The sequence below is a fragment of the Chiloscyllium plagiosum genome, unplaced genomic scaffold (genome assembly GCF_037043375.1).
Source record: "Chiloscyllium plagiosum isolate Xiang-an unplaced genomic scaffold, Cpla_swu_hap1 HiC_scaffold_45, whole genome shotgun sequence".
In the NCBI taxonomy this organism is placed as follows: domain Eukaryota; kingdom Metazoa; phylum Chordata; class Chondrichthyes; order Orectolobiformes; family Hemiscylliidae; genus Chiloscyllium; species Chiloscyllium plagiosum.
The window spans coordinates 17,963,331-17,983,535 of record NW_028270183.1 but is presented as its reverse complement, the minus strand read 5'-3'; the positions used below and the strand labels follow the sequence as shown (position 1 = coordinate 17,983,535).

The window sequence follows — 20,205 nt, the reverse complement described above, 5'->3', positions numbered from 1 at the left end:
GTGAACGGGAGTTCACTTTATAAAAAAAGTCCACAATTCACAAATTGTGTCATAGCCAAATGCATTTAATAAACATGCGTTGTAGGAGAACTACCTGTAACTGTTTTCCCTCACTCTCCAAAGCCTGTCTATCATCTACAAGGCACAGGAAGCATAATCAAATAGGAACATATGAAGTTGGAGCAATAAGGCGTCTTGTGGCACAGTGGTAGTGTCCCTACCGCTGAGGCAGGAGACCTCAGTTCAAGTCCACCTAATTCAAGGGTTGTGTTGGAACATCCCTAAACATGGTGAGTAAAAACATCTGACGTTGAACAGTGGCCCTTCTGGTGTCATGGAAATGTCCCTAACTCTCAGCCAAGAGGCCTAGATTCGAGTTCCATCTGCACCAGCAATGTGCAATAACATTTCTGAACAGGTTGACTTCAAACAAAAACAGAAGTTTTAGCAGGTGAAGGTTCTTGTGACACAGTGGCAGGGTCCCTACCTTTGAGGGAGGAGGCCTGGGTTCAAGTCTCATGTGCTCCAGAATTGTGTCATAATACATTTGAACAGGTTGTTGAAAAATACCTGAAGTCGGAGCCTGAACCATTTGGCCCCTTGAGCCTGCACCATCACTCAACAAGATCATGGTTGATCTGATTTGTCCTTATTCCTGCCTATCCAATAATCTTTAAACCTCTTGCTTATCAAGAATCTAGTTCCACTGGCTTAACAATATTCAAGGTCTCTGCTTATACTACCCTTTGAGGAAGAGAGTTTCAAATTTGTGGGGTGTGTCCTGGTGTCATATTTATCTGTAGTTAAAGAGAATATCAGGTACAATGTGCAGTTATAATCAGTGAGTGCAGAAGATGCAGGGTGAGGTAACCATGAAGTCTCTATACCTTTCTGTGATACTGGGTAAGTGATAATATTTAATAAGTCATGGCAAGTGTATCATCCTTAACCTTTCAGACGCATGGTTCTCAATTGACAGGGCATCAACACAAACTAAACATCAAAATGAACTTTTCCAAAGGTTTAATCGAGAAAGTCTGCATGAGAAAGGAAGTGTGGCTTCAAGGTGAACAGCTAATGTGATCTACGAAACTTTCCCATATTTCCAGAGACACAGAATATGTAAAATTTGAATTCCATTTTTAAAAACCTGAAATTAAAAGTGAGCCTAATGATGACCGTATAACCATTGTTGATTGTCATAAAAACTAATCTGGTTCACTCATGTCCTTTAGAGAAGGAAATCAGCTGTGCTTAACTGGTTTGGCATACAGATCACTCCAGTTCCCCAGTAGTATGGTTGACTCTTGATTGCCCTCTGAAATGGCCCTAGAAAGCCATTCAGTTCAACGGCAACTAGGGATGGGCAACAGAGGCCAGCCTTGCCAGTGACCCCCATATCTAGACAGAAATAATTCAAAACGGCAGAATGGGAAAGGGTAATATGTGGCTTCACTTGAAGAGTTAATATCGGTTTAAGTCTGAGATTTTCCTATACTTCTAGTGGGATAGTGGGGAGGAAAGGGTATGGGATAGAAGATCAGGCCGGCACGGAGGCACAGTGGTTAGCACTGCTGCCTCACAGCACCAGAGACCTGGGTTCAATACCCGCCTCAGGCGACTGACTGTGTGGAGTTTGCACATTCTCCCCGTGTCTGCGTGGGTTTCCTCCGGGTGCTCCGGTTTCCTCCCACAGTCCAAAGATGTGCAGGTCAGGTGAATTGGCCATGCTAAATTACCCGTAGTGTTAGGTAAAAGGGGTAAATGTAGGGGAATGGGTGGGTTGCGCTTCAGCAGGTCGGTGTGGACTTGTTGGGCCGAAGGGCCTGTTTCCACACTGTAAGTAATCTAATCTAATCTGTTTGAATTGCAGTATGTTTGACTTAATAGCTTACTACTACTCCTATTTCCTTCAAGGAATTAACATACCTCCTTCTGTTGTTCTGTGTAAGGGCCCTTGGATTATCTGTTAAAGCAAAATATTGATGATCCCCAAAACAAGAAACAAAAGTAGAAACTGCTATACAGGGGGCAAACCATTTTTATAATTGGGAAAAACAAGTACTGCAACAGTAAAGAACGAGGGCTCATCTAACCCTCCTTACTGATCTAAAATGGACACTTGTTGAGAAGTATTCATAATGACATTCCACCTGTGTGAATACTGGAACATAGACAGCGTCAGTAAAACCAGGGAAAGTCTAAAACTACCAGAGTTGCCAGTTCTTCAGGATTGTGCTGGGGTCTCCATGGATTAAAGAATGGCCTTCAAACCCTGCTGCTAGCAATAGCCAGGAGGAATAAAAAGTGCATTGCTATTTTTACTTTTTTTGAACAGCTATATTTACTAGTCATAGAAACATTTGAATGTGAGTAGGAAATGTGAAAGAAAAGGGCTGTTTGGTTGGGTGAAGCAGTTGAAAGCAAGAGTTTTAGGACCTTCAGGAATGCTGTATGTCCAATGAGATATGGTGACTGCGGTGCCCAAGACAGGAGAAAAGCAGAGGATGTAGAAAATGAGATTTTAAAAATCATTTAAGTTTCACTGGCTAAGTTTCTGTAATTTCCTCTAGACTGTTTTTGGCTTTTGGTTCTATTGTTCCAACATTATTTCTCATTGAAGTTGTTGTTTTGCTGAGCTGGTTGATTTTCTTCCGAACATTTCACCTTCATACTGGGTGACATCTTCAGTGCTGAGTAGCCTCCAGATGAAGTGCTGTCATTGTGATCTGCCCAGAATTTTTGCGGTTCTATCTGTCATGGCGAGTGGTTCTATTTCCAGTTTTGTACTGTAATGGTCTGTAGATGAGGTCTATTTCAACATGTTTGTTTATGACACCTGTGGATGAATACCAGGCCTCCAGGAATTTCCAAGCTTGTCTTTGTTTTGGCTGTCCCAGTACCGTAACGTTGTCCCAGTTGAATTGGTGTCCTTCATTGTCAGTGTGTATTGACAATGATGGAGAACTAGTTGTGTTGTTTTGTTGCAAGCTGCTGCTCAGATATTCTGGTAGCAAAGTTCCTGCCCATTTGTCCTATGTAATGTTTCTCACAGTTGCTGCATGGTATTTTGTATATCACATTCGTCCTGCATGTTGTGGGCTTGGGGTCTTTTGTCTTCGATAGTAGCTGGCGAAGTATGGCTATTGGTGTGTGTACTGTCCTTATTCTCAGAGAACACAGAAGTCTTGTAGTCAGTTCTGAGACATTTCTAATATAGGGTAGGCTGGTCAGTGTGTTGAGGCACGCACACACACTCACTCTCAAGCACACACACTCACAGAAATGCTCTCATACTCAGTTGTCTTGGTGTTGTTTGTAGGCCAGGCATTGGTGGATGAAGCTGTTGGGGTACCCATTATTGGCAAAGACTTTGTATAGATAGAACATAGAACAATACAGCACAGAACAGGCCCTTCGGCCCACGATGTTGTGCCGAACATTTGTCCTAGCTTAAGCACCTATCCATGTACCTATCCAATTGCCACTTAAAGGTCACCAATGATTCTGACTCTGTCACTCCCACTGGCAGCGCATTCCATGCCCCCACCACTCTCTGGGTAAAGAATCTACCCCTGACATCCCCCCTATACCTTCCACCCTTCACCTTAAATTTATGTCCCCTTGTAACACACTGTTGTTCCCAGGGAAAAAGTCTCTGACTACTCTATCTATTCCCCTGATCATCTTATAAACCTCCATCAAGTCACCCCTCATCCTTCACTGTTTCAATAAGAAAAGGCCTAGCACTCTCAACCTATCCTCGTACGACCTATTCTCCATTCCAGGCAACATCCTGGTAAATTTCCTCTGCACCCTCTCCATAGCTTCCACATCTTTCCTAAAGTGAGGCGACCAGAACTGCACACAGTACTCCAAATGTGGCCTTACCAAGGTCCTGTACAGCTGCAACATCACCTCACGACTCTTGAATTCAATCCCTCTGCTAATGGACGCTAATACACCATAGGCCTTCTTACAAGCTCTATCCACCTGAGTGGCAACTTTCAAAGAGCTATGAACATAGACCCCAAAATCCCTCTGCTCCTCCACCTTACTAAGAACCCTACCGTTAACCCTGTATTCTGCATTCTTATTTGTCCTTCCAAAATGGACAACCTCACACTTGACAGGGTTGAACTCCATCTGCCACCACTCAGCCCAGCTCTGCATCATATCTAAGTCCCTTTGCAGCCGACAACAGCCCTCCTCACTATCCACAACTCCACCAATCTTCGTATCATCTGCAAATTTACTGACCTACCCTTCGATTCCCTCTTCCAAGTCATTAATAAAAATTACAAACAGCAGAGGACCCAGAACTGATCCCTGCGGAACTCCACTTGTAACTGGTGTTCCTCTTCTTTTTGTGGAGGTCTGGGGTATTTAAACAGAGTTTTGGCACAGCTCTGTTTGTGGACATTGGGGTGGTTACTGTTGTAATTAATAATCAAGTCTGTATGTGTAACCTTTCTGTACACTCTGGTAAGGAATTAACAGCCACCAAAATACATGAGCATCAGCTTTTAACAAAACGACATGACCAGTTCTTCCTCATGTCAGTGCATACTGACAATGAAAGACACCAATTCAACTGAGACAACGTTACAATACAGGGACAGCCAAAACAAAGACAAGCTCAGCAATTGCTGGAGGCCTGGTATTCATCTACGTGTGCCATTAATAAACATGCTGAAATACATCCCATCTATAGACCATTACAGTACAAAACCGGAAATAGAACCACCTGCCAGGACAGAGAGAACCGTATAAATTCTGGGCAGATCACAGCAACAGTGCTTCATCCAAAGGCTACACAGCAACTGAAGATGTCATCCCGGAGGGAGATAAAACATTTGCAAGAAAATTAACTAGCTCAGTGAACCAACCAACAACTTAAATCACAACCTGAGCTATAAATCTTCACTAAAACATTGTTACTCATTGATTCATCTAGTCTTTAGCTGCAGTTTGCCCTGTGGAGGGGGACATTCCCTGACGGGTGGTGAGAAGCATTTTGTTTGTCACTGCAACTGGAAAACTGCAAGTTTCCGAACGGAAATATGCACACATTTTCTGCCCAGTATGGGGAACTTAAGTTAGCACCTAAAAGAATAAAGTCAAAAATCACATGACACCAGGTTATACTCCAATAGGTTTATTTGAAACTGCAAGCTTTCGGACCTTGATCCTTCCTCAGGCAGCTGGTGAGAAAGAGTACATCCAAACAGAATTTATAGTAAAATATCAATGAGTCATACAACTCATGCGAATGTATTGATCAAACCTAGATGGCTTTTAAGTCTTTAAGCAGTTAGAATGGAGGTGCAGGTTTCGATTAATACGGAAATCCCTGCCCCAAGATAACTTCAGGTTTTATCAGAATAAAGGTGACACCTTAGGCCAGACAATGCACTTTAGGTGTGATGCCATGTTTCAAGTTAGTTTGTATCTCATCCTGGACCCTCTCTCATACACGCACACTCGCAACTCACACTTTCTCACAGGCATATCCCTCACACTTGCACACACACACTCTCAAGCACACACACTTACAAAATGCTCTCACACACATATACTCCCTCATGCTTATACATACTCCTCAGAGGCACGTGCACACACACAAACCTCTCTCTCCCACCCCCTCTCCCTCTCTCTCTCTCTCACACACACACACACACACACACACACACACTCTCCCTTACACACACGCATAAATCTATGTTCAAAATGCACAAAATCTGTAGACAGTCAGTCAATGTGGCATTTTATAAATGCCTATTTTGGAAATAAAACCAGTCTGGCTCCAGGAAGAGATACAAACAGACTTGAAACATGGCATCACACCTAAAATGCTTTGTCTGGCCTAAGGTGTCACCTTTATTCTGATAAAAACTGAAGTTATCTTGGGGCAGGAATTTACATATTAATCAACCGAAACCTGCACCTCCATTTTAATTGCTTAAAACCTTAATAGCCATCTAGGTTTGTTCAATATATTTGTGGGCGACACGGTGGCACAGTGGTTAGCACTGCTGCCTCACAGCGCCAGAGACCCGGGTTAAATTCCCGCCTTAGGTGACTGACTGTGTGGAGTTTGCACATTCCCCCAGTGTCTGCGTGGGTTTCCTCCGGGTGCTCCGGTTTCCTCCCACAGTCCAAAGATGTGCAGGTCAGGTGAATTGGCCATGCTAAATTCCCCCTAGTGTTAGGTAAGGGGTAAATGTAGGGGTATGGGTGGGTTGTGCTTCGGCGGGTCAGTGTGGACTTGTTGGGCCGAAGGGCCTGTTTCCACACTAAGTAATCTAATCTAATCTAATTCACATAACCCTTTGATCTTTTACAAAAGATTCTGTGTCCGATCTATTCTCTCTCTCTCTAGCTTCTTGAGGAATGAGTCGGGGCTCTGAAAGTGTGCAATTTCAAATAAACCTGTTGGACTATATCTCGGCGTCGTGAGAGTTTTGACTTCGTTCACCCCCAGTCCAAAACCAGCACCTCCACATACAGTCATACAGTCACAGTGATGTACAGCATGGAAACAGACCCTTCGGTCCAACTTGTCCATGCCGACCAGATATCCCAATCTATTCTAGTCCCAACTGCCAGCACCCAGAACATATCCCTCCAAACCCTTCCTATTCATATATTCATTCAAATGCCTTTTAAATGTTACAATTGTTCTAGCCTCCTTGCTCTGGCAGCCCATTCCACACATGCACCCCCTGCATGAAAATTATGCCTAAAAGAATAGGCATTCCATTCATAAATGAAGCTATAAGGCTGAACTTATAACTTCATTTATTACTCATAGCTGAATTGTAAACATCACTAATAAGGTAGCATTTAGTGCTCCTACGTATCTGCCATTGACAAGACAGTGGTGAACTGTCATATTGAACTGCTGCAGTCCATGTAATGTAGGAATACCCACATGCTATTAAGGAGGAAGTTCCAGGATTCTGACCCAGTGATAGTGAAAAAAACAGATGCTATAGTTCCAAGTCAGAATGATCTATGGCTTGGAGGAAACTTGCACATTGTAATGTTCATAAGCCTTGTCTTTCTTGTTAGTTGAGGTTGCAGGTTTGAAAGATGCTGACGAAGGACGTTTGGACTTTTCTTGCACTGTATCTTGTAAATGGTACACACACTGCCACCAATGTGCATTGGTAATGGATTCAGTAATGCTAATGCCATTGGAATTCAACAGGAGATGGTTAGATTCTCTCTTATTTGAGGTGGTTATTTTCTTGTGTGAATGGTACATGACACCAGTCAGACAGAGACTGTAGAATATATTCTCTATTAATGTCTACTTGAGCTGTGATCCATCTCATGAACAAAATTCTTCTGGAGTCTCCTTTACAAAAATTAAAATGAAGAACCTATCTAATTTATCAGCCACAATAGGACCGACTGGTTTTCACAGTTTATTCTTGAATAGAAACACTTATCCTTCAATAATATTCATTAAACTTGAATACATGCAATGCTTCAAATTAAAATAAATTAATTGTACCTGCCTTTTCTTTCCAGCAATGTACTATAGTCATTACTGGAATCAGTTTTCAATCTTAGCCCAAACCAGCCCTGACCAGAGTGAGCCTTGCAAAGGTGAGTTACTGTGTGGGAGAAATGAACCTTGGTGGGAATGGGGACTATTGTGATATTTACAGACCATATTTCTTTCCCAGACACATCCCTCATTTCAACTCCAGTTACAATTCCAGTTCACCGTGATTTTGTTTCCATTTCTCGTGGTATTCAAAGTGTTGCTAGCTTCAGTTATCAGTTTAAAGATAGAAAACTGTAGTTTATTTTGTAGATTGTGTGGTCCCACGTTCTAGCCCCTCCACAAATTTAAACTGCGCTTCCTGGTCCTCTTCTACATGAGATATTCGACCAAAATTCCCCTTTACTCTCTTAGCATTATAATTGAATCCAATGGTACCACTCTGAAGAAGAGTTCTTCAAAGTATCCGAACAAATACTGATTCTTCCACCACCGTCACACCAATAGATGATGTTCTCACTAACACATCACTGCTTGTAGGATCTTGCTGTGCAGGAAGTGGCTCCTTTGAGATAGAAGTCTGTCATTCTCAAATATACTTAACAACCCAGCCTTAATAGCCCTCTGTGACAAAGAATTCCACATATTCAGTACCCTCAGAGAAAGAAATGCCTCCTTCTCTGTCTTAAATGGCAACACCCTAATCTAAGGTCATGCCCTCTGGTTTCATGCTGTCCCACAAGAGGAAACAACATTTCCGGGTTTACTCTGACAAGCCCTCTAAGTCTACTGCTAAATCTCCCTTAACAAGGTGATGATGAACTGGCTGGGCAAACTGGAGTAGATCAGGTGCCTTTATCATAACACTTGGTTTTGGCTTGCCTTACTTGAACAAACCAGAGCGGCATTTTTCAGATTATTTTCCGGTAGTTCCATTGGAATGCGGTGAGAGAGATGAAAAGCGTCCAATTAAGATATTTGAGTCGCATGCATATGGAACCGAGTGATGGACCAGTCAATGTTTGTACCCCCATATTTGGATGTTCTCATGCTAAGAAGGCAGTGTGCAATTTAATTACACACTGCTTTCTGAAGTGACGCTCTGAGGCATATGAAATCTCCAGGCGTGATTATACTTGTGTCATGCAGAATGTTTAAATTAGATTTCCTACAGTGTGGAAACAGGCTCTTCAGCCCAACCAGTCCACACCAACCCTCCGAAGGGTAACCCACCCAGACCCATTTTCCTCTGACTAATGTATCTAACACTGTGAGCAATTTAGCATGGCCAATTCACCTAGTCTGCACATCTTTGGATTGTGGGAGGAAACTGGACCACCCAGAGAAAACCCACGCAGACATGGGGAGAATGTGCAAACTCCACACAGACAGTCACCTGAGGCTGGAATCGAATCTGGAACCCTGGTGCTGTGAGGCAGCAGTGCTAACCACTGAGCCACCATGCTGCCCCATACATTAACCAGGCTTTCGCTTTTTAATACACCTCATCTTTTTTTTTTTAACAACCTGCCTATCACACTGTAATGAATCCCAGAAGAATTCATAGAATCCCTACAGTATGGAACAGGCGCTTCGACCCAACAAGTCGACACTGACCCTCTGAAAGTGAACCCACCCAAACCCATTCCCCTACCCTTTTATCTATATTTGCCCCTGACTAATGTAACTAACATGCACATCCCTGAACATTCTGGGCAATTCACCTCACATGCACATCTTTGGATTGTGGGAGGAAACCGAAGCACACAGAGGAAACCCATGCAGACACAGGGGAGAATGTACAAACTCCACACAGACAGTCGCCCAAGGCTGGAATTGAACTCAGTCCCTGACGCTGTGAGGCAGCAGTGCTGGGACCTGGGTTAAATTCCAGCCTCGGTGGTACGAATGTGGTACTAAAAGTTTGCTTCTGGGCTCCAGAGCTACAGTATATTGAGCAATCTAACATTAATGTGTTCAATTTCTGTTGCAGTTGAACATGAAGATCATTTTGAAGCCAGAGTGCAGTATTGTGGAAACAACTCAATTCAAGTAAGTTATAAATTGCTCCCAGTTTCATAAACAACTACAATATTCCAGATCTGTATTGAGTTATTAGATCCTACCAGAACCAGCTATACAATGGTGAATTGCTCAGAATTACAGAATGGAGGCCACCAGTCCCAAATGAAATATTCCAACATTTATACTCCACATATGCCTTCACCCATCCTTTAATTTTATTCTAATTGCAGCTCCCTCTATTCCTTTCCCCCCATGCATTAGCTGAGCTTTATCTTAAATGTATCCATATTATTTACCTTAACCATCCTCTGTTGTAACAAGATACCTTCTCACTACCTTCAAGTTACTACAACTTGCTTCAGTGCATGTGCATGTCAGGGAGGGGACAATATCAGCCAGAATTCCTCATCCGGATTCCTAATGTGATGACTACTACAAATTAGTGCCTATATAAATGGATGTGAGTTGAAGGTCAGATATAAAGAATAGTTGGGTGCAATACTGGAGACCCAGGAGTATGTATTCCAGAATAAGTCAATGGGTCAGTGGTCAATGGAGAAGTGAGTCAGCAAATGTATTAAGCAGGTAATCACACTAAAGTTTTCTCACAGATACCAAATCAGTAAGTTAAAAGTGATGTCCTTCACCTTTAACTTAAATGTTCATACTAATAATTATTAGATCATACAAATAGTAAGTTTTAAAGAAAGATATGAAATGATACAAATTATTCTCCATATTGTGGCCATTCTTGAGTGGAATGAATGTATTTTGTTTATGCACCAGTTGTTTACCTCTGTGGCCTTGAATTTATTAATAAAAATATATTTGCCACACCCTAGATCCGCTTTAATTCCAGAGGAATCTTATACAACATTCCCAAGTCAGGTGGCAACACGGCATGAAATGTGTCAAAGAATGAAAAGGGTGCACATGCAAAAGTATAAGAAACATACTCTGATTTGTCTGCTAAAAAGATCAACCATGGATAGGGAAACTACAGCACAAATCCAACAGTAACAGCTTCATTGTCTGATTAACTTAAATCAAAGCTACTGGGTAGTGTAAGATTAATCTGTTTGTGATGAAAGGAACTGGGGAATATTTGCTTGTGGTGGAGGGACAGGAGCTGATCAAAAAACAGTGAGAGATCACATAGATGGCCAGGGAGAGAATAAAAAGCTCTCTCCAGGATGCCTTGTAGCACAGGGAGTCTCTACATCTAAGCCAGAAGGTCAGTTCAGAAATTCGACTCCCTGTCTCAGATTTGATGGCTACAGAAGATGCATTTGTGGCATGGTCAAATAGATTGATTGTCATCTGTAAATCTTTCTAATACATCAGAAGCAGGTGGTAAAAGTAGGAGGTTTCCTGGTCACAAGAACCATGCAGTAGTTGCAGTACAGCAGCCTGTGGTCAGTGTCCTCCTTGCTTTGAGGGGTTGCTGGAGACAGAGAGAGAGAGAAAGAACTCTGTAGCAAACGCAAAGCTTTATGTTACACTTTATGGAGAGAACTGCAAATGATGTGGACAAGGTATGTATAGGGAATTTTTTACTAGAAAATTGACTAATCTGGAACAAAGTTGAAACTTTATTGCTGGAACAGCACAGCAGGTCAGGCAGCATCCAGGGAACAGGAGATTCGACGTTTCGGGCACAGGCCCTTCTTCAGGAATGAGCAGAGAGTGTTCAGCAGGAGAAGATAAAAGGTAGGGAGGAGATACTTGGAGGAGGGGAGTTGGAAATGTGATAGGTGGAAAGAGGTCAGAGGAGATGACCTGGGGTGTGCAGCCCCCCCTCCTCCAAGTCCCTCCTCCCTACCTTTTATCTTCTCCTGCTGAACACTCTCTGCTCATTCCTGAAGAAGGGCCTGTGCCCGAAACGTCGAATCTCCTGTTCCCTGGATGCTGCCTGACCTGCTGTGCTGTTCCAGCAATAAAGTTTCAACTTTGATCTCCAGCATCTGCAGACCTCACTTTAATCTGGAACAAAGTACAATTATGCAGAGATTAGGTGGATCGGATACAATCAACATACAATCTCAGAGGAGTTTTAAAAGAAAGAGATGGTGCAGGAGAAATTTACACATTGCAAAGAAGTTATGAAATATTCGAAGGGCTGGTGTATTATTTTTCATCACGTGTGAAGATGCAAATACTGTATTTGCTGCTCACAACACATTTCTGAAAACAACTGTTAGTATCAACTCATAAAAGAAAATATTGTTTCCTGGTTTGCAATTCAAACAGATTAGGAGTAAACCATAAACAAGCTGGTTGATTAATTTATCAAGTAATGAAATCAATTTGCCCTGAATAGTCTCTACATCCAGATAGTAATGCAAATGATGTGACGAGTCCTTAGGCGGACAACTTGGAGTTGTCGTGAAAATGTTGGCTCAGAAATGAGTACTTTGCTGACAACTCTCCTGCTTCATACTAATATCTTAGAATTATTTAAGTCATTGCATGGGGCACTGGGCCTTATGGCTCTTCTGAAAGACATAAACAACAGTGCAGCATTTCAATCTTCAAGTCTCTTATGAGTGAGAAGTAAACCTATGGCCCCAAAATTCCTATCATCTGAGCAATGGCTGACAGGTAATGCAAAACAGAAATTGGTGTCAGATTCCCTTCTCTAAAAGATGCTACTTAGAGTCATAGAGATGTACAGCATGGAAACAGAGCCTTCGGTCCAACTCGTCCATGCAGACCAGATATCCAACCTAATCTAGTCCCATTTGCCAGCACTTGGCCCATATCCCTCTCAACCCTTCCTCTTCATATACCCATTGAGATACCTTTTGAATGATGTAATTGTATCCATCGCCACCATTTCCTCTAGTATTTCATTCCATCTGCAGTGACCTACAGTCATCCATGGTTTTAGCGCAGATGGGGTGATCGTCTAATTCTTCCATTTGTAGGGTTCTAAGGACCACATCACCTGTCCATCACTGCAATGTAAAGATCATCCCCAACTTTAACTCTGCATTATGGTTAATCAAATCAGTGTTCCAACCCCATCTTATTCACCATCCTCATCGGGATCTGTGAATTCAAACCTACCCAGGCTCCTCGGTGTGGAAGCCACTCTCTTTCAACAGAAGTCCTACCTCCAACCACTTAATGCTGATCAATGCTAATGGGACAACTGTCAAGATGACAAGTGAGTTCACCCTGACTTCTAAACCTGGTAGGGGTGGTGGTGGTTCCTGTTTGAGGACTACAGTGTCCAATACAATCCAACCCATTCTGGCACATAAGGAGACCATTCAGCCTACCAAGTTCATGTTAGCTCTTTGTAGTGAACTCCAGTCCTAAACCCCCAGTCATAACACAAAGCCCTGAAAGTTTATCCCTTTTGAGTATCCATTCAACTTCTATTCAAAATCATTAACTTTTTTTTGCTTCCAGCAGTCTCACAGGCAGAGAGGTCTTAGTCATTACCATTTGCTCTGAAAAAATGCTCTGCTTCACAATCAGCTGCATCCCTTGCCCAAAACTTAAAATTAATGGGAACAGCTTTTCTTTGAAGCTCATTTAAACCTGACATAATCTGGTCCATCTCAATCAAATCACCCCTCAATTTCCATTGGTTCAGGGAAAACACCTTCTACAGTAGCTAAGATCACTCATCCCCGGAATAATCTTGGTAAATCTTCTATAGACCCTCTCAAGAGCCTTCATGAATTTCTCAAAAGATGCAATACTGAAGTCATGACCTAACCAGAACATTGCAAACATTCGTACCTAACTGTAAAACTGATTGGTTTCCTTTATGAAATTTGTGCCAACAGGACCTGGATATTCTAGAAAGTATTGTAGGAGACCTTATAGCCAAGAGGATGTTTGCCTCAGATCAGCAAAGAAATGAATCCAAAAGGTTGGGACAGGTTTTGAAAATTGCTGGACTGAACACTTGCGTCAATGTGTGCAGCTACAGACTCTCAACAACTTATTTTGGTAATTAAATGAAAGTTTATTTAACATCACTAGCAATTTCATGTGTTCACATGAGTCAAATGGTACCTTCATTCATCAGGTGTATTTAAGTAGCATTTAAAACATTGAATTTAAAATGTCATACACAAAAGCTTGAACTCTGAGTGAATCTGCAAGGAAGAGAATAATGTGGGAAGCATGTTTAGGGAGATGGTCACACATTGTTGGTTAGAAGCTAAGTGGCTAAGAGGAAATGAGTGACAACCAGGTTATCTAAGTTAGTAGTACCTAAGATAACCTGGCTGGCAACATAGGAATACCCAAACCAATCCCACTCACTAACAGGTCTTCTATTTTGGCGACTGGTGAGGGCTAGCTCCTCAGAGGAGTGCAGTGAGGGCCAAGTCGATGGTATTATTGGTGGCTTAGACGCTGAGGAAGCAGGGACGAAGAGGGGAAGAAGTGCAAAAATGAAAGGGAATTCATTAGTTAGGGATACAGATAAGCATTACTGGGGCCAGCAATGTGACTCTGAGGTGGTAGGCTGCTCCTTGACACCAGGGACACAGCAGCTGCAAGATATTGATTTGGAGGAGGGTGAACAGCTGGAAGTCATGGTCCACATTAGCATCAGTGATAAATATAGGAAAATAGATGAGGTTTTGAAAGCAGACTATAGGGAGTTGGGAAAGAGTTTAAAAAGCGGGTCCTCAAAAGCAATAAAGTGAGAACTGTTCTCAGTGCTGAATACTTGAGAGTATAGGTATGAGAGGATTAAGTGATTAAACACATGTCTGAAGAATTAGTTTAGGACAGAGCAGTTTTGGAGCAGATAGCTGGGTTGCACCTTAGCAAGACTAGGACTAACATCCACACAGCAAAATTTGTTGCTACTGTTAGAAGTGTTTAAACTAGATTGACAGAGATAATTCCCAACAGGGTATTCAGATTGGAGAAAAGTAAAACTTGTAAGTAGTAAAGAAGCTGTAAAAAAATTAAAAGACACATGAAGAAAAGTCGAGCATCAAATTGAATCAAAGTTAAAGGCACTCTATCAGACCACTTACAGAATTCATACCAGGTAGATGGTTTGAAGGCATAAGTAGGCATAATTTAATTGTCATTACTGAGATGTGGTTACACTGTGCTTAAGACTGGGAGCTGAATATTCAATTATATACTTTATTTCATTTAGGAAGTCTAAAAAAAGTCACCATAGTCCCAGAGGACCATAAGGCTGCTCGCTCATTACAGACTGGTGGTAGTTTAACCTGAGGGTCACCATGCATCAGGCCAATGGCGAGGTTGAGTGAATGAGACCTTCATGGTAACCTCAGCCTGTATGGGAATTGAACCCATTCTGCAGGCATCATTCTGCATCATAAGCCAACTTTCCGTCGGACCTAAAGGCTAAGTGAAAAGGAAAGAGTGGAGGTGGTGTTGTTAATAGGGATGATTTAATTCATTAAATAGGATCTTAGATTGAAGGAGCTAGCTGGAGAATTAGTTTCACATAGTTAGAGACATCAAAGGGCAGAAAATATTATTGAGAATTGTGTATAGACCACCAAACTATAGCTGTAATGTTGGGCACAGTGTAAATCAGGAAATTATAGATACATGTAACATAGGTAATTCAATACCAGTGGACAACTTCAATTTACTTCTTGACTGGGTTAACCTAATCAGCACTAATGTTGTAGAAAATGGACAAAGTTAAAAATCACACAACAGGTTATAATCCAACAGGTTTATTGGAAAACACAACCTTTCAAAGCACTGGGTCTTCATCAAGTGGTTGTGGAACAGGACCGTAAGATACAGAATTATAGCAAAAGGTTATAGTGTCATGTCGTTGAAATATATTAAAACAAACTTAGATTAAATCTTTCATCTTTTAGAATGGGGTTTCCTAGTTTTGGTTTGTTAATATGTAAATACCAGAACTCCTTTTAAGTCACATTCTCAAGATAACTTCAGATTTTCTCACAAAAGGTGTCATCTCAGCTCAGACAATGCACTAAAGGTGTGAAGTTAAACAGATTTTAACCTCACATCTTTAATGCATTGTCTGAGCTGAGATGACACCTTTTGTGAGAAAATCTGAAGTTATCCTGAGACTGTGACCTAAAACAAGTTCTGGAATTTACATATTAATGAACCAAAACTAGGAAACCCATTCTAAAAGATGAAAGAGTTAATCTACGTTTGTTTAGTATATTTCAGCCGCATGACACTGTAACCTTTTGCTATAAATTTTGTATCTTACAGTCCTGCTCCACAACCACCTGATGAAAAAACAGTATTCCGAAAGCTGGTGCTTACAAATAAATCTGTTGGAGTATAGCCTGGCGTGTGATTTTTAACTTTGTCCACCCAGTCCAACCCCGGCTCCTCCAAATCATGACTGCTGTAGAAGATGGATTCCTAACGCAAATTGGAGTTTGGTTTCTGATGTTGTACTTTGCAGAATGAACTGGGAATCAGGGTCAATTGGGTTTAGTATTGAGTAATGAGGAAGGGCCAATAACCAGGCTGTACAGGAGTTTTTGCTCACATCCAGAATTTTGGTTATTTTTCTATCTTAGAACTTGAAGTTCAAGTTATTAGATTCAATGCTGATCAAAACATCAGAACAGCAACACTATCTGCTCATGGTAACCTTGTGGAGATTCCCTTGGAAATGGAAAACGGTCAACCAGGTTTTGATAAATTTCTCTCTTATTCATATTTATTTCTATGAGTTTAAAAGTTTCATCTGAACTCTTCTATAGCACATCATGATCACCATTGACTAGAAAATTTACCAGACCAACTGTATAAATATTGCTGCTACAAACCAGGTCAGGGGATAAAATGCTTGCACAAGTAACTTACCTCCTCTCCCCGACAAAGGCTGTCCACCAGATAGTGATCAAGCTGAAGTCAGGAATGTGATGGAATACTTTCTACTTGCCTGGATGAGTGCAATTCCAAAGACAGATAAAAAACTCCAATCCCCTCCACAACAAAGTAGCCACTTGATTAGTACCCAATCCACATCCATTCTCTCCATCACAATGGCAACTCACTAAGCCCCTCCATCAGTACCTTCCAAACCAGTGGCCGCTACCACCCGGAAGTACAAAGAGAGTATTCACATGGGAACATCACCACCTACAAATTCCCCTCCAAGTCATACAGTATCCTGGCTTGGAACCACAATGGAAGTCCAATAGAAAGTGGATCAATATAACTTTACCAAATTAAAAATCACACACCACCAGGTTATAGTCCAACAGGTTTAATTGGAAGCACACTAGCTTTCAGAGCGACGCTCCTTCATCAGGTGATTGTCCGAATCATAACTTTACCAAGGTAGACTTGTGGCTCCTGATAAAGGAAAATTTTAACTGCCTTATCCCACCCTCAGCATTACTCTCTGCTCCATACTTCATGGCCCCAACATTTCCCAACAACTGCCTCTCATCATCGGTCCCAATCCAATTCAACACCGCTCCCACTCATTGCCCTCACCACCCCAATAACCTCAGCCAAACACATTCCTGACCAACCCCTCAACTCAACTTTTCCCTGCTCACATAGCCACCTTGCCTCACTCACATACATTACTCACAACATCGCTTGTAAATTTTCATATTTAATTTTTTCCATGTTAGAATTGCATATATAGAGTAACAATGCTGTAGGCAAGAACACAGCAATTTATATTTGCATAATGTATTTAATGATGAACAATGTTCTTTTGAATATAATTTTGTTGACGATGTAATATTCCTCTACTGTGTGACAGATACAGGAATTGTTCATGTAATAAATAGGCAAATAATAAATGCTGGCCTCGTCAGGAATGGCCACATGCTGTGAATGAATTATAAAGAATGAATCAATCATGGTGTTTGGAGTTTAGAAGACTACGAGATGATCTTGCAAGCTGCTTGCTCCCCTGGCTGGAGAACGTGAACAACAGTCTCAAGATAAGGGGTGCTGTGAATGCTCACTTCGTCATAGAGTCACAGAAATGTACAACGTGGAAACAGATTATTCAGTCCAACGAGTGCATTATGACCAGATATCCTAAACTAATCTATAGCCATTTGCCAGCACCTGATCCATATCCCTCTAAATCCTTCCATCATTCTATAAACACACATTTTGCGTGAAAAAGTTGCCCCTTAGGTCGCTTTTAAATTTTTCCCCTCTCATGCTAAACCTATGCCCTCTAATTATAGACTCCCCCACCCCATGGAAAAGACCTTATCTTTTTACCTGATCCATGCCCCTCATGATTTTATAAGGTCACCCCCTCAGCGTCTGACGCACCAGGGAAAACAGCCCCAGCCTATTCAGCCTCTCCCTATAGCTCAAACCCTCCAACCACAGCAACATCCTTGTAAATCTCCTGTGACCACTTCCAAGCTTCACAACATCCTTCCGATAGGAGGGAGACTTGAATTGCACACAATATTCCAAAAGTGGCCTAACCAATGTCCTGTACCTCCGTAACATGACTTCTCAACTTCTATACTCAATGCTCTGACCAGTAAAGGAAAGCATAACAAATTCCTTCTTCGCTATCTTATCTATCTGCAATTCTACTTTCAAGAAACTATGAATCTGCACTCCAAGGTCTCTTTGTTCAGCAATATACTCTGGGACCTTATGATTAAGTGTCTAAGTCTGCCCTGATTTGCCTTTCCAAAATGCAGCACCTCACATTTATCTAAATTAAACTCCATCTGCTATTCCTTGGCTCATTGGCCCATCTGATCAAGATCCCATTGTACTCTGAGGTAATCTCCTTCACTGTCCACCACACTCCATTTTCGATGTCATTTTCAAACATACGAACTGTACATCCGATATTCACATCCAAATCATTTTTATAAGTGATGAAAAGCAGTGGACCCAGCACTGATCCTTGTGGCACACTACTGGTCACAGGCCTCCAGTCTGAAAACCAACCCTTCATCACCACCCTCTGTCTTCCACATTCGAGCCAGTTCTGTACCCAAATGGCTAGTTCTCCCTATATTCCATGTGATCTAATCTTGCTAACTAGTCTACCATGAAGAGCCTTGTCAAACGCCTTACTGAAGTCCATATAGATCACATCCACTGTGCTGCCCTGATCACTCCTCTTCGTTATTTCTTCAAAAAAACTCAGACAAGTTACTAAGACATGATTTCCCATTCACAAACACATGTTGACTATCCCTAATCAGTCCTTGCCTGTCCAAATACAAGTAAATCCTGTGCCTTAGCATTCTGACCAACAACTTGCCCACCAGCAAAGTCAGGCTCACCAGTCTATAGTTCCCTGGCCTTTCCTAACCTTCTGAAATAGTGGCACCATGTCAGCCAATCTCAAGTCTTTCGGCACCCCACCTGTGACTATCAATGACACTAAATATCTCAGCAAGGGGCCCAGCAATCACTTCCCTAGCTTCCCACAGAGTTGTAGGGTACACCCAATCAGGTCCTGGGGATTTATCCACATTTATGCATTTTAAGACATCCAGCACCACCTCCTCTGCAATATGGATTTCACTTGTCATAGGAACATAGCAATAAACAACACAGGAGCAGGCCATTTGGCCTGTCAAGCCTACTCCACCATTCAATGTGATCATGGCTGATCATATAACGCATAAGAGTCCTACAGCACGCAGACAGTCCCTTTGGCCCAAATTAGTCCATGCAGACCAAAATGTCCATCAATGCTAACCTCATTTCCCTGCACTTGGCTCATATCCCTCTAAACCTTTCCTACCCATGTATTTGTGCAAATGCTTTTTAATAAATGTTAATATAACCACCTCAACCTTTTTCATTGGCAGCTCATTCCACATGCCCACCATCCTCAGTGGAAACAATTGCCTCTCAGGTTCCCTTTTATTTTTTCCCCTCTAACCTTAAACGGATGCCCTCTAATCCTCGATTCCCTAACCATGCGAAAAAGACTCAGTGCATTCACTCTATCCATGCTTCTCATGATCTTATACACTTTGAGAAGATCCTCCCTCACCATCCTACATTCTAAAAAGCTCCTAGCTTGTCCAACCTCTTCCTATAACTCAGACTATTGAGTCCTGGCAACACCCTTGTAGATTTCTTCTGCATTCTTTCCAGTTTAATAACATCCTTCCTACAGCAAGGTGACCAACCTGAACACAGTGCTCCAAGTGCAGTCTGACGAATGTCCTGTACAACTGCAACAAAATTTTCCAACTTTCTTACTCAAAGCCCCGACTGATGACAGCCAGTGTGCCAAAAGTCTTCTTCACTGCTGTCTACCTGTCACCCCGCTTTCAGAGAACCATGCACCTGAACTCCAAGGTCCCTCTGTTCCACTCATTCCTTAAGGCTAAACCATCCACCACAAAACTCCTACTTTGATTAGACTTCCCAAAATGCAAGACTTCACACTTATCGACATTAAACTCTATTTTCCATTTCTCGGCCCACTTCGCCAGCTGATCAAGGTCCTGCTGTAATTTCTGCCAACCTTCCTCACTGTCCACGAAACCTCTTACTTTAGTGTCATCTGCAAACTGATTAATCATGCCTTATACGCTTTCAATCAAATCATTGATATAGATAACAAACAGCAATGAGTCCAGCACCAACCCCTGAGTCACAGGCCTCCAGTCCGACAAGCATCTTTCCACTGTTATCCTCTGTTTCCTACCAGCAAGCAAATTGTGTCTCCCTATCAA

At 42.0% G+C, this 20,205-nt stretch overlaps 1 protein-coding gene across 4 annotated transcripts in view; it reads left to right on the top strand.

Annotated features, from left to right (window-relative positions):
• Nucleotides 1-854: 854 nt before the first annotated feature.
• LOC122552184 (adhesion G protein-coupled receptor E3-like) overlaps nucleotides 855-20,205 on the top strand; it is a 47,356-nt gene continuing 28,005 nt past the window's right edge. For 3 of the 4 annotated variants that reach the window (XM_043694774.2, XM_043694773.2, XM_087983321.1), the window contains exons 1-5: nucleotides 855-903; nucleotides 7,540-7,617; nucleotides 9,510-9,568; nucleotides 13,342-13,507; nucleotides 16,075-16,188. In XM_043694774.2, the coding sequence (XP_043550709.1) occupies nucleotides 855-903; nucleotides 7,540-7,617; nucleotides 9,510-9,568; nucleotides 13,342-13,507; nucleotides 16,075-16,188 (466 nt within the window). The remainder of the gene's footprint in view (nucleotides 904-7,539; nucleotides 7,618-9,509; nucleotides 9,569-13,341; nucleotides 13,508-16,074; nucleotides 16,189-20,205) is intronic. The other variant, XM_087983320.1, reaches the window with a different exon arrangement.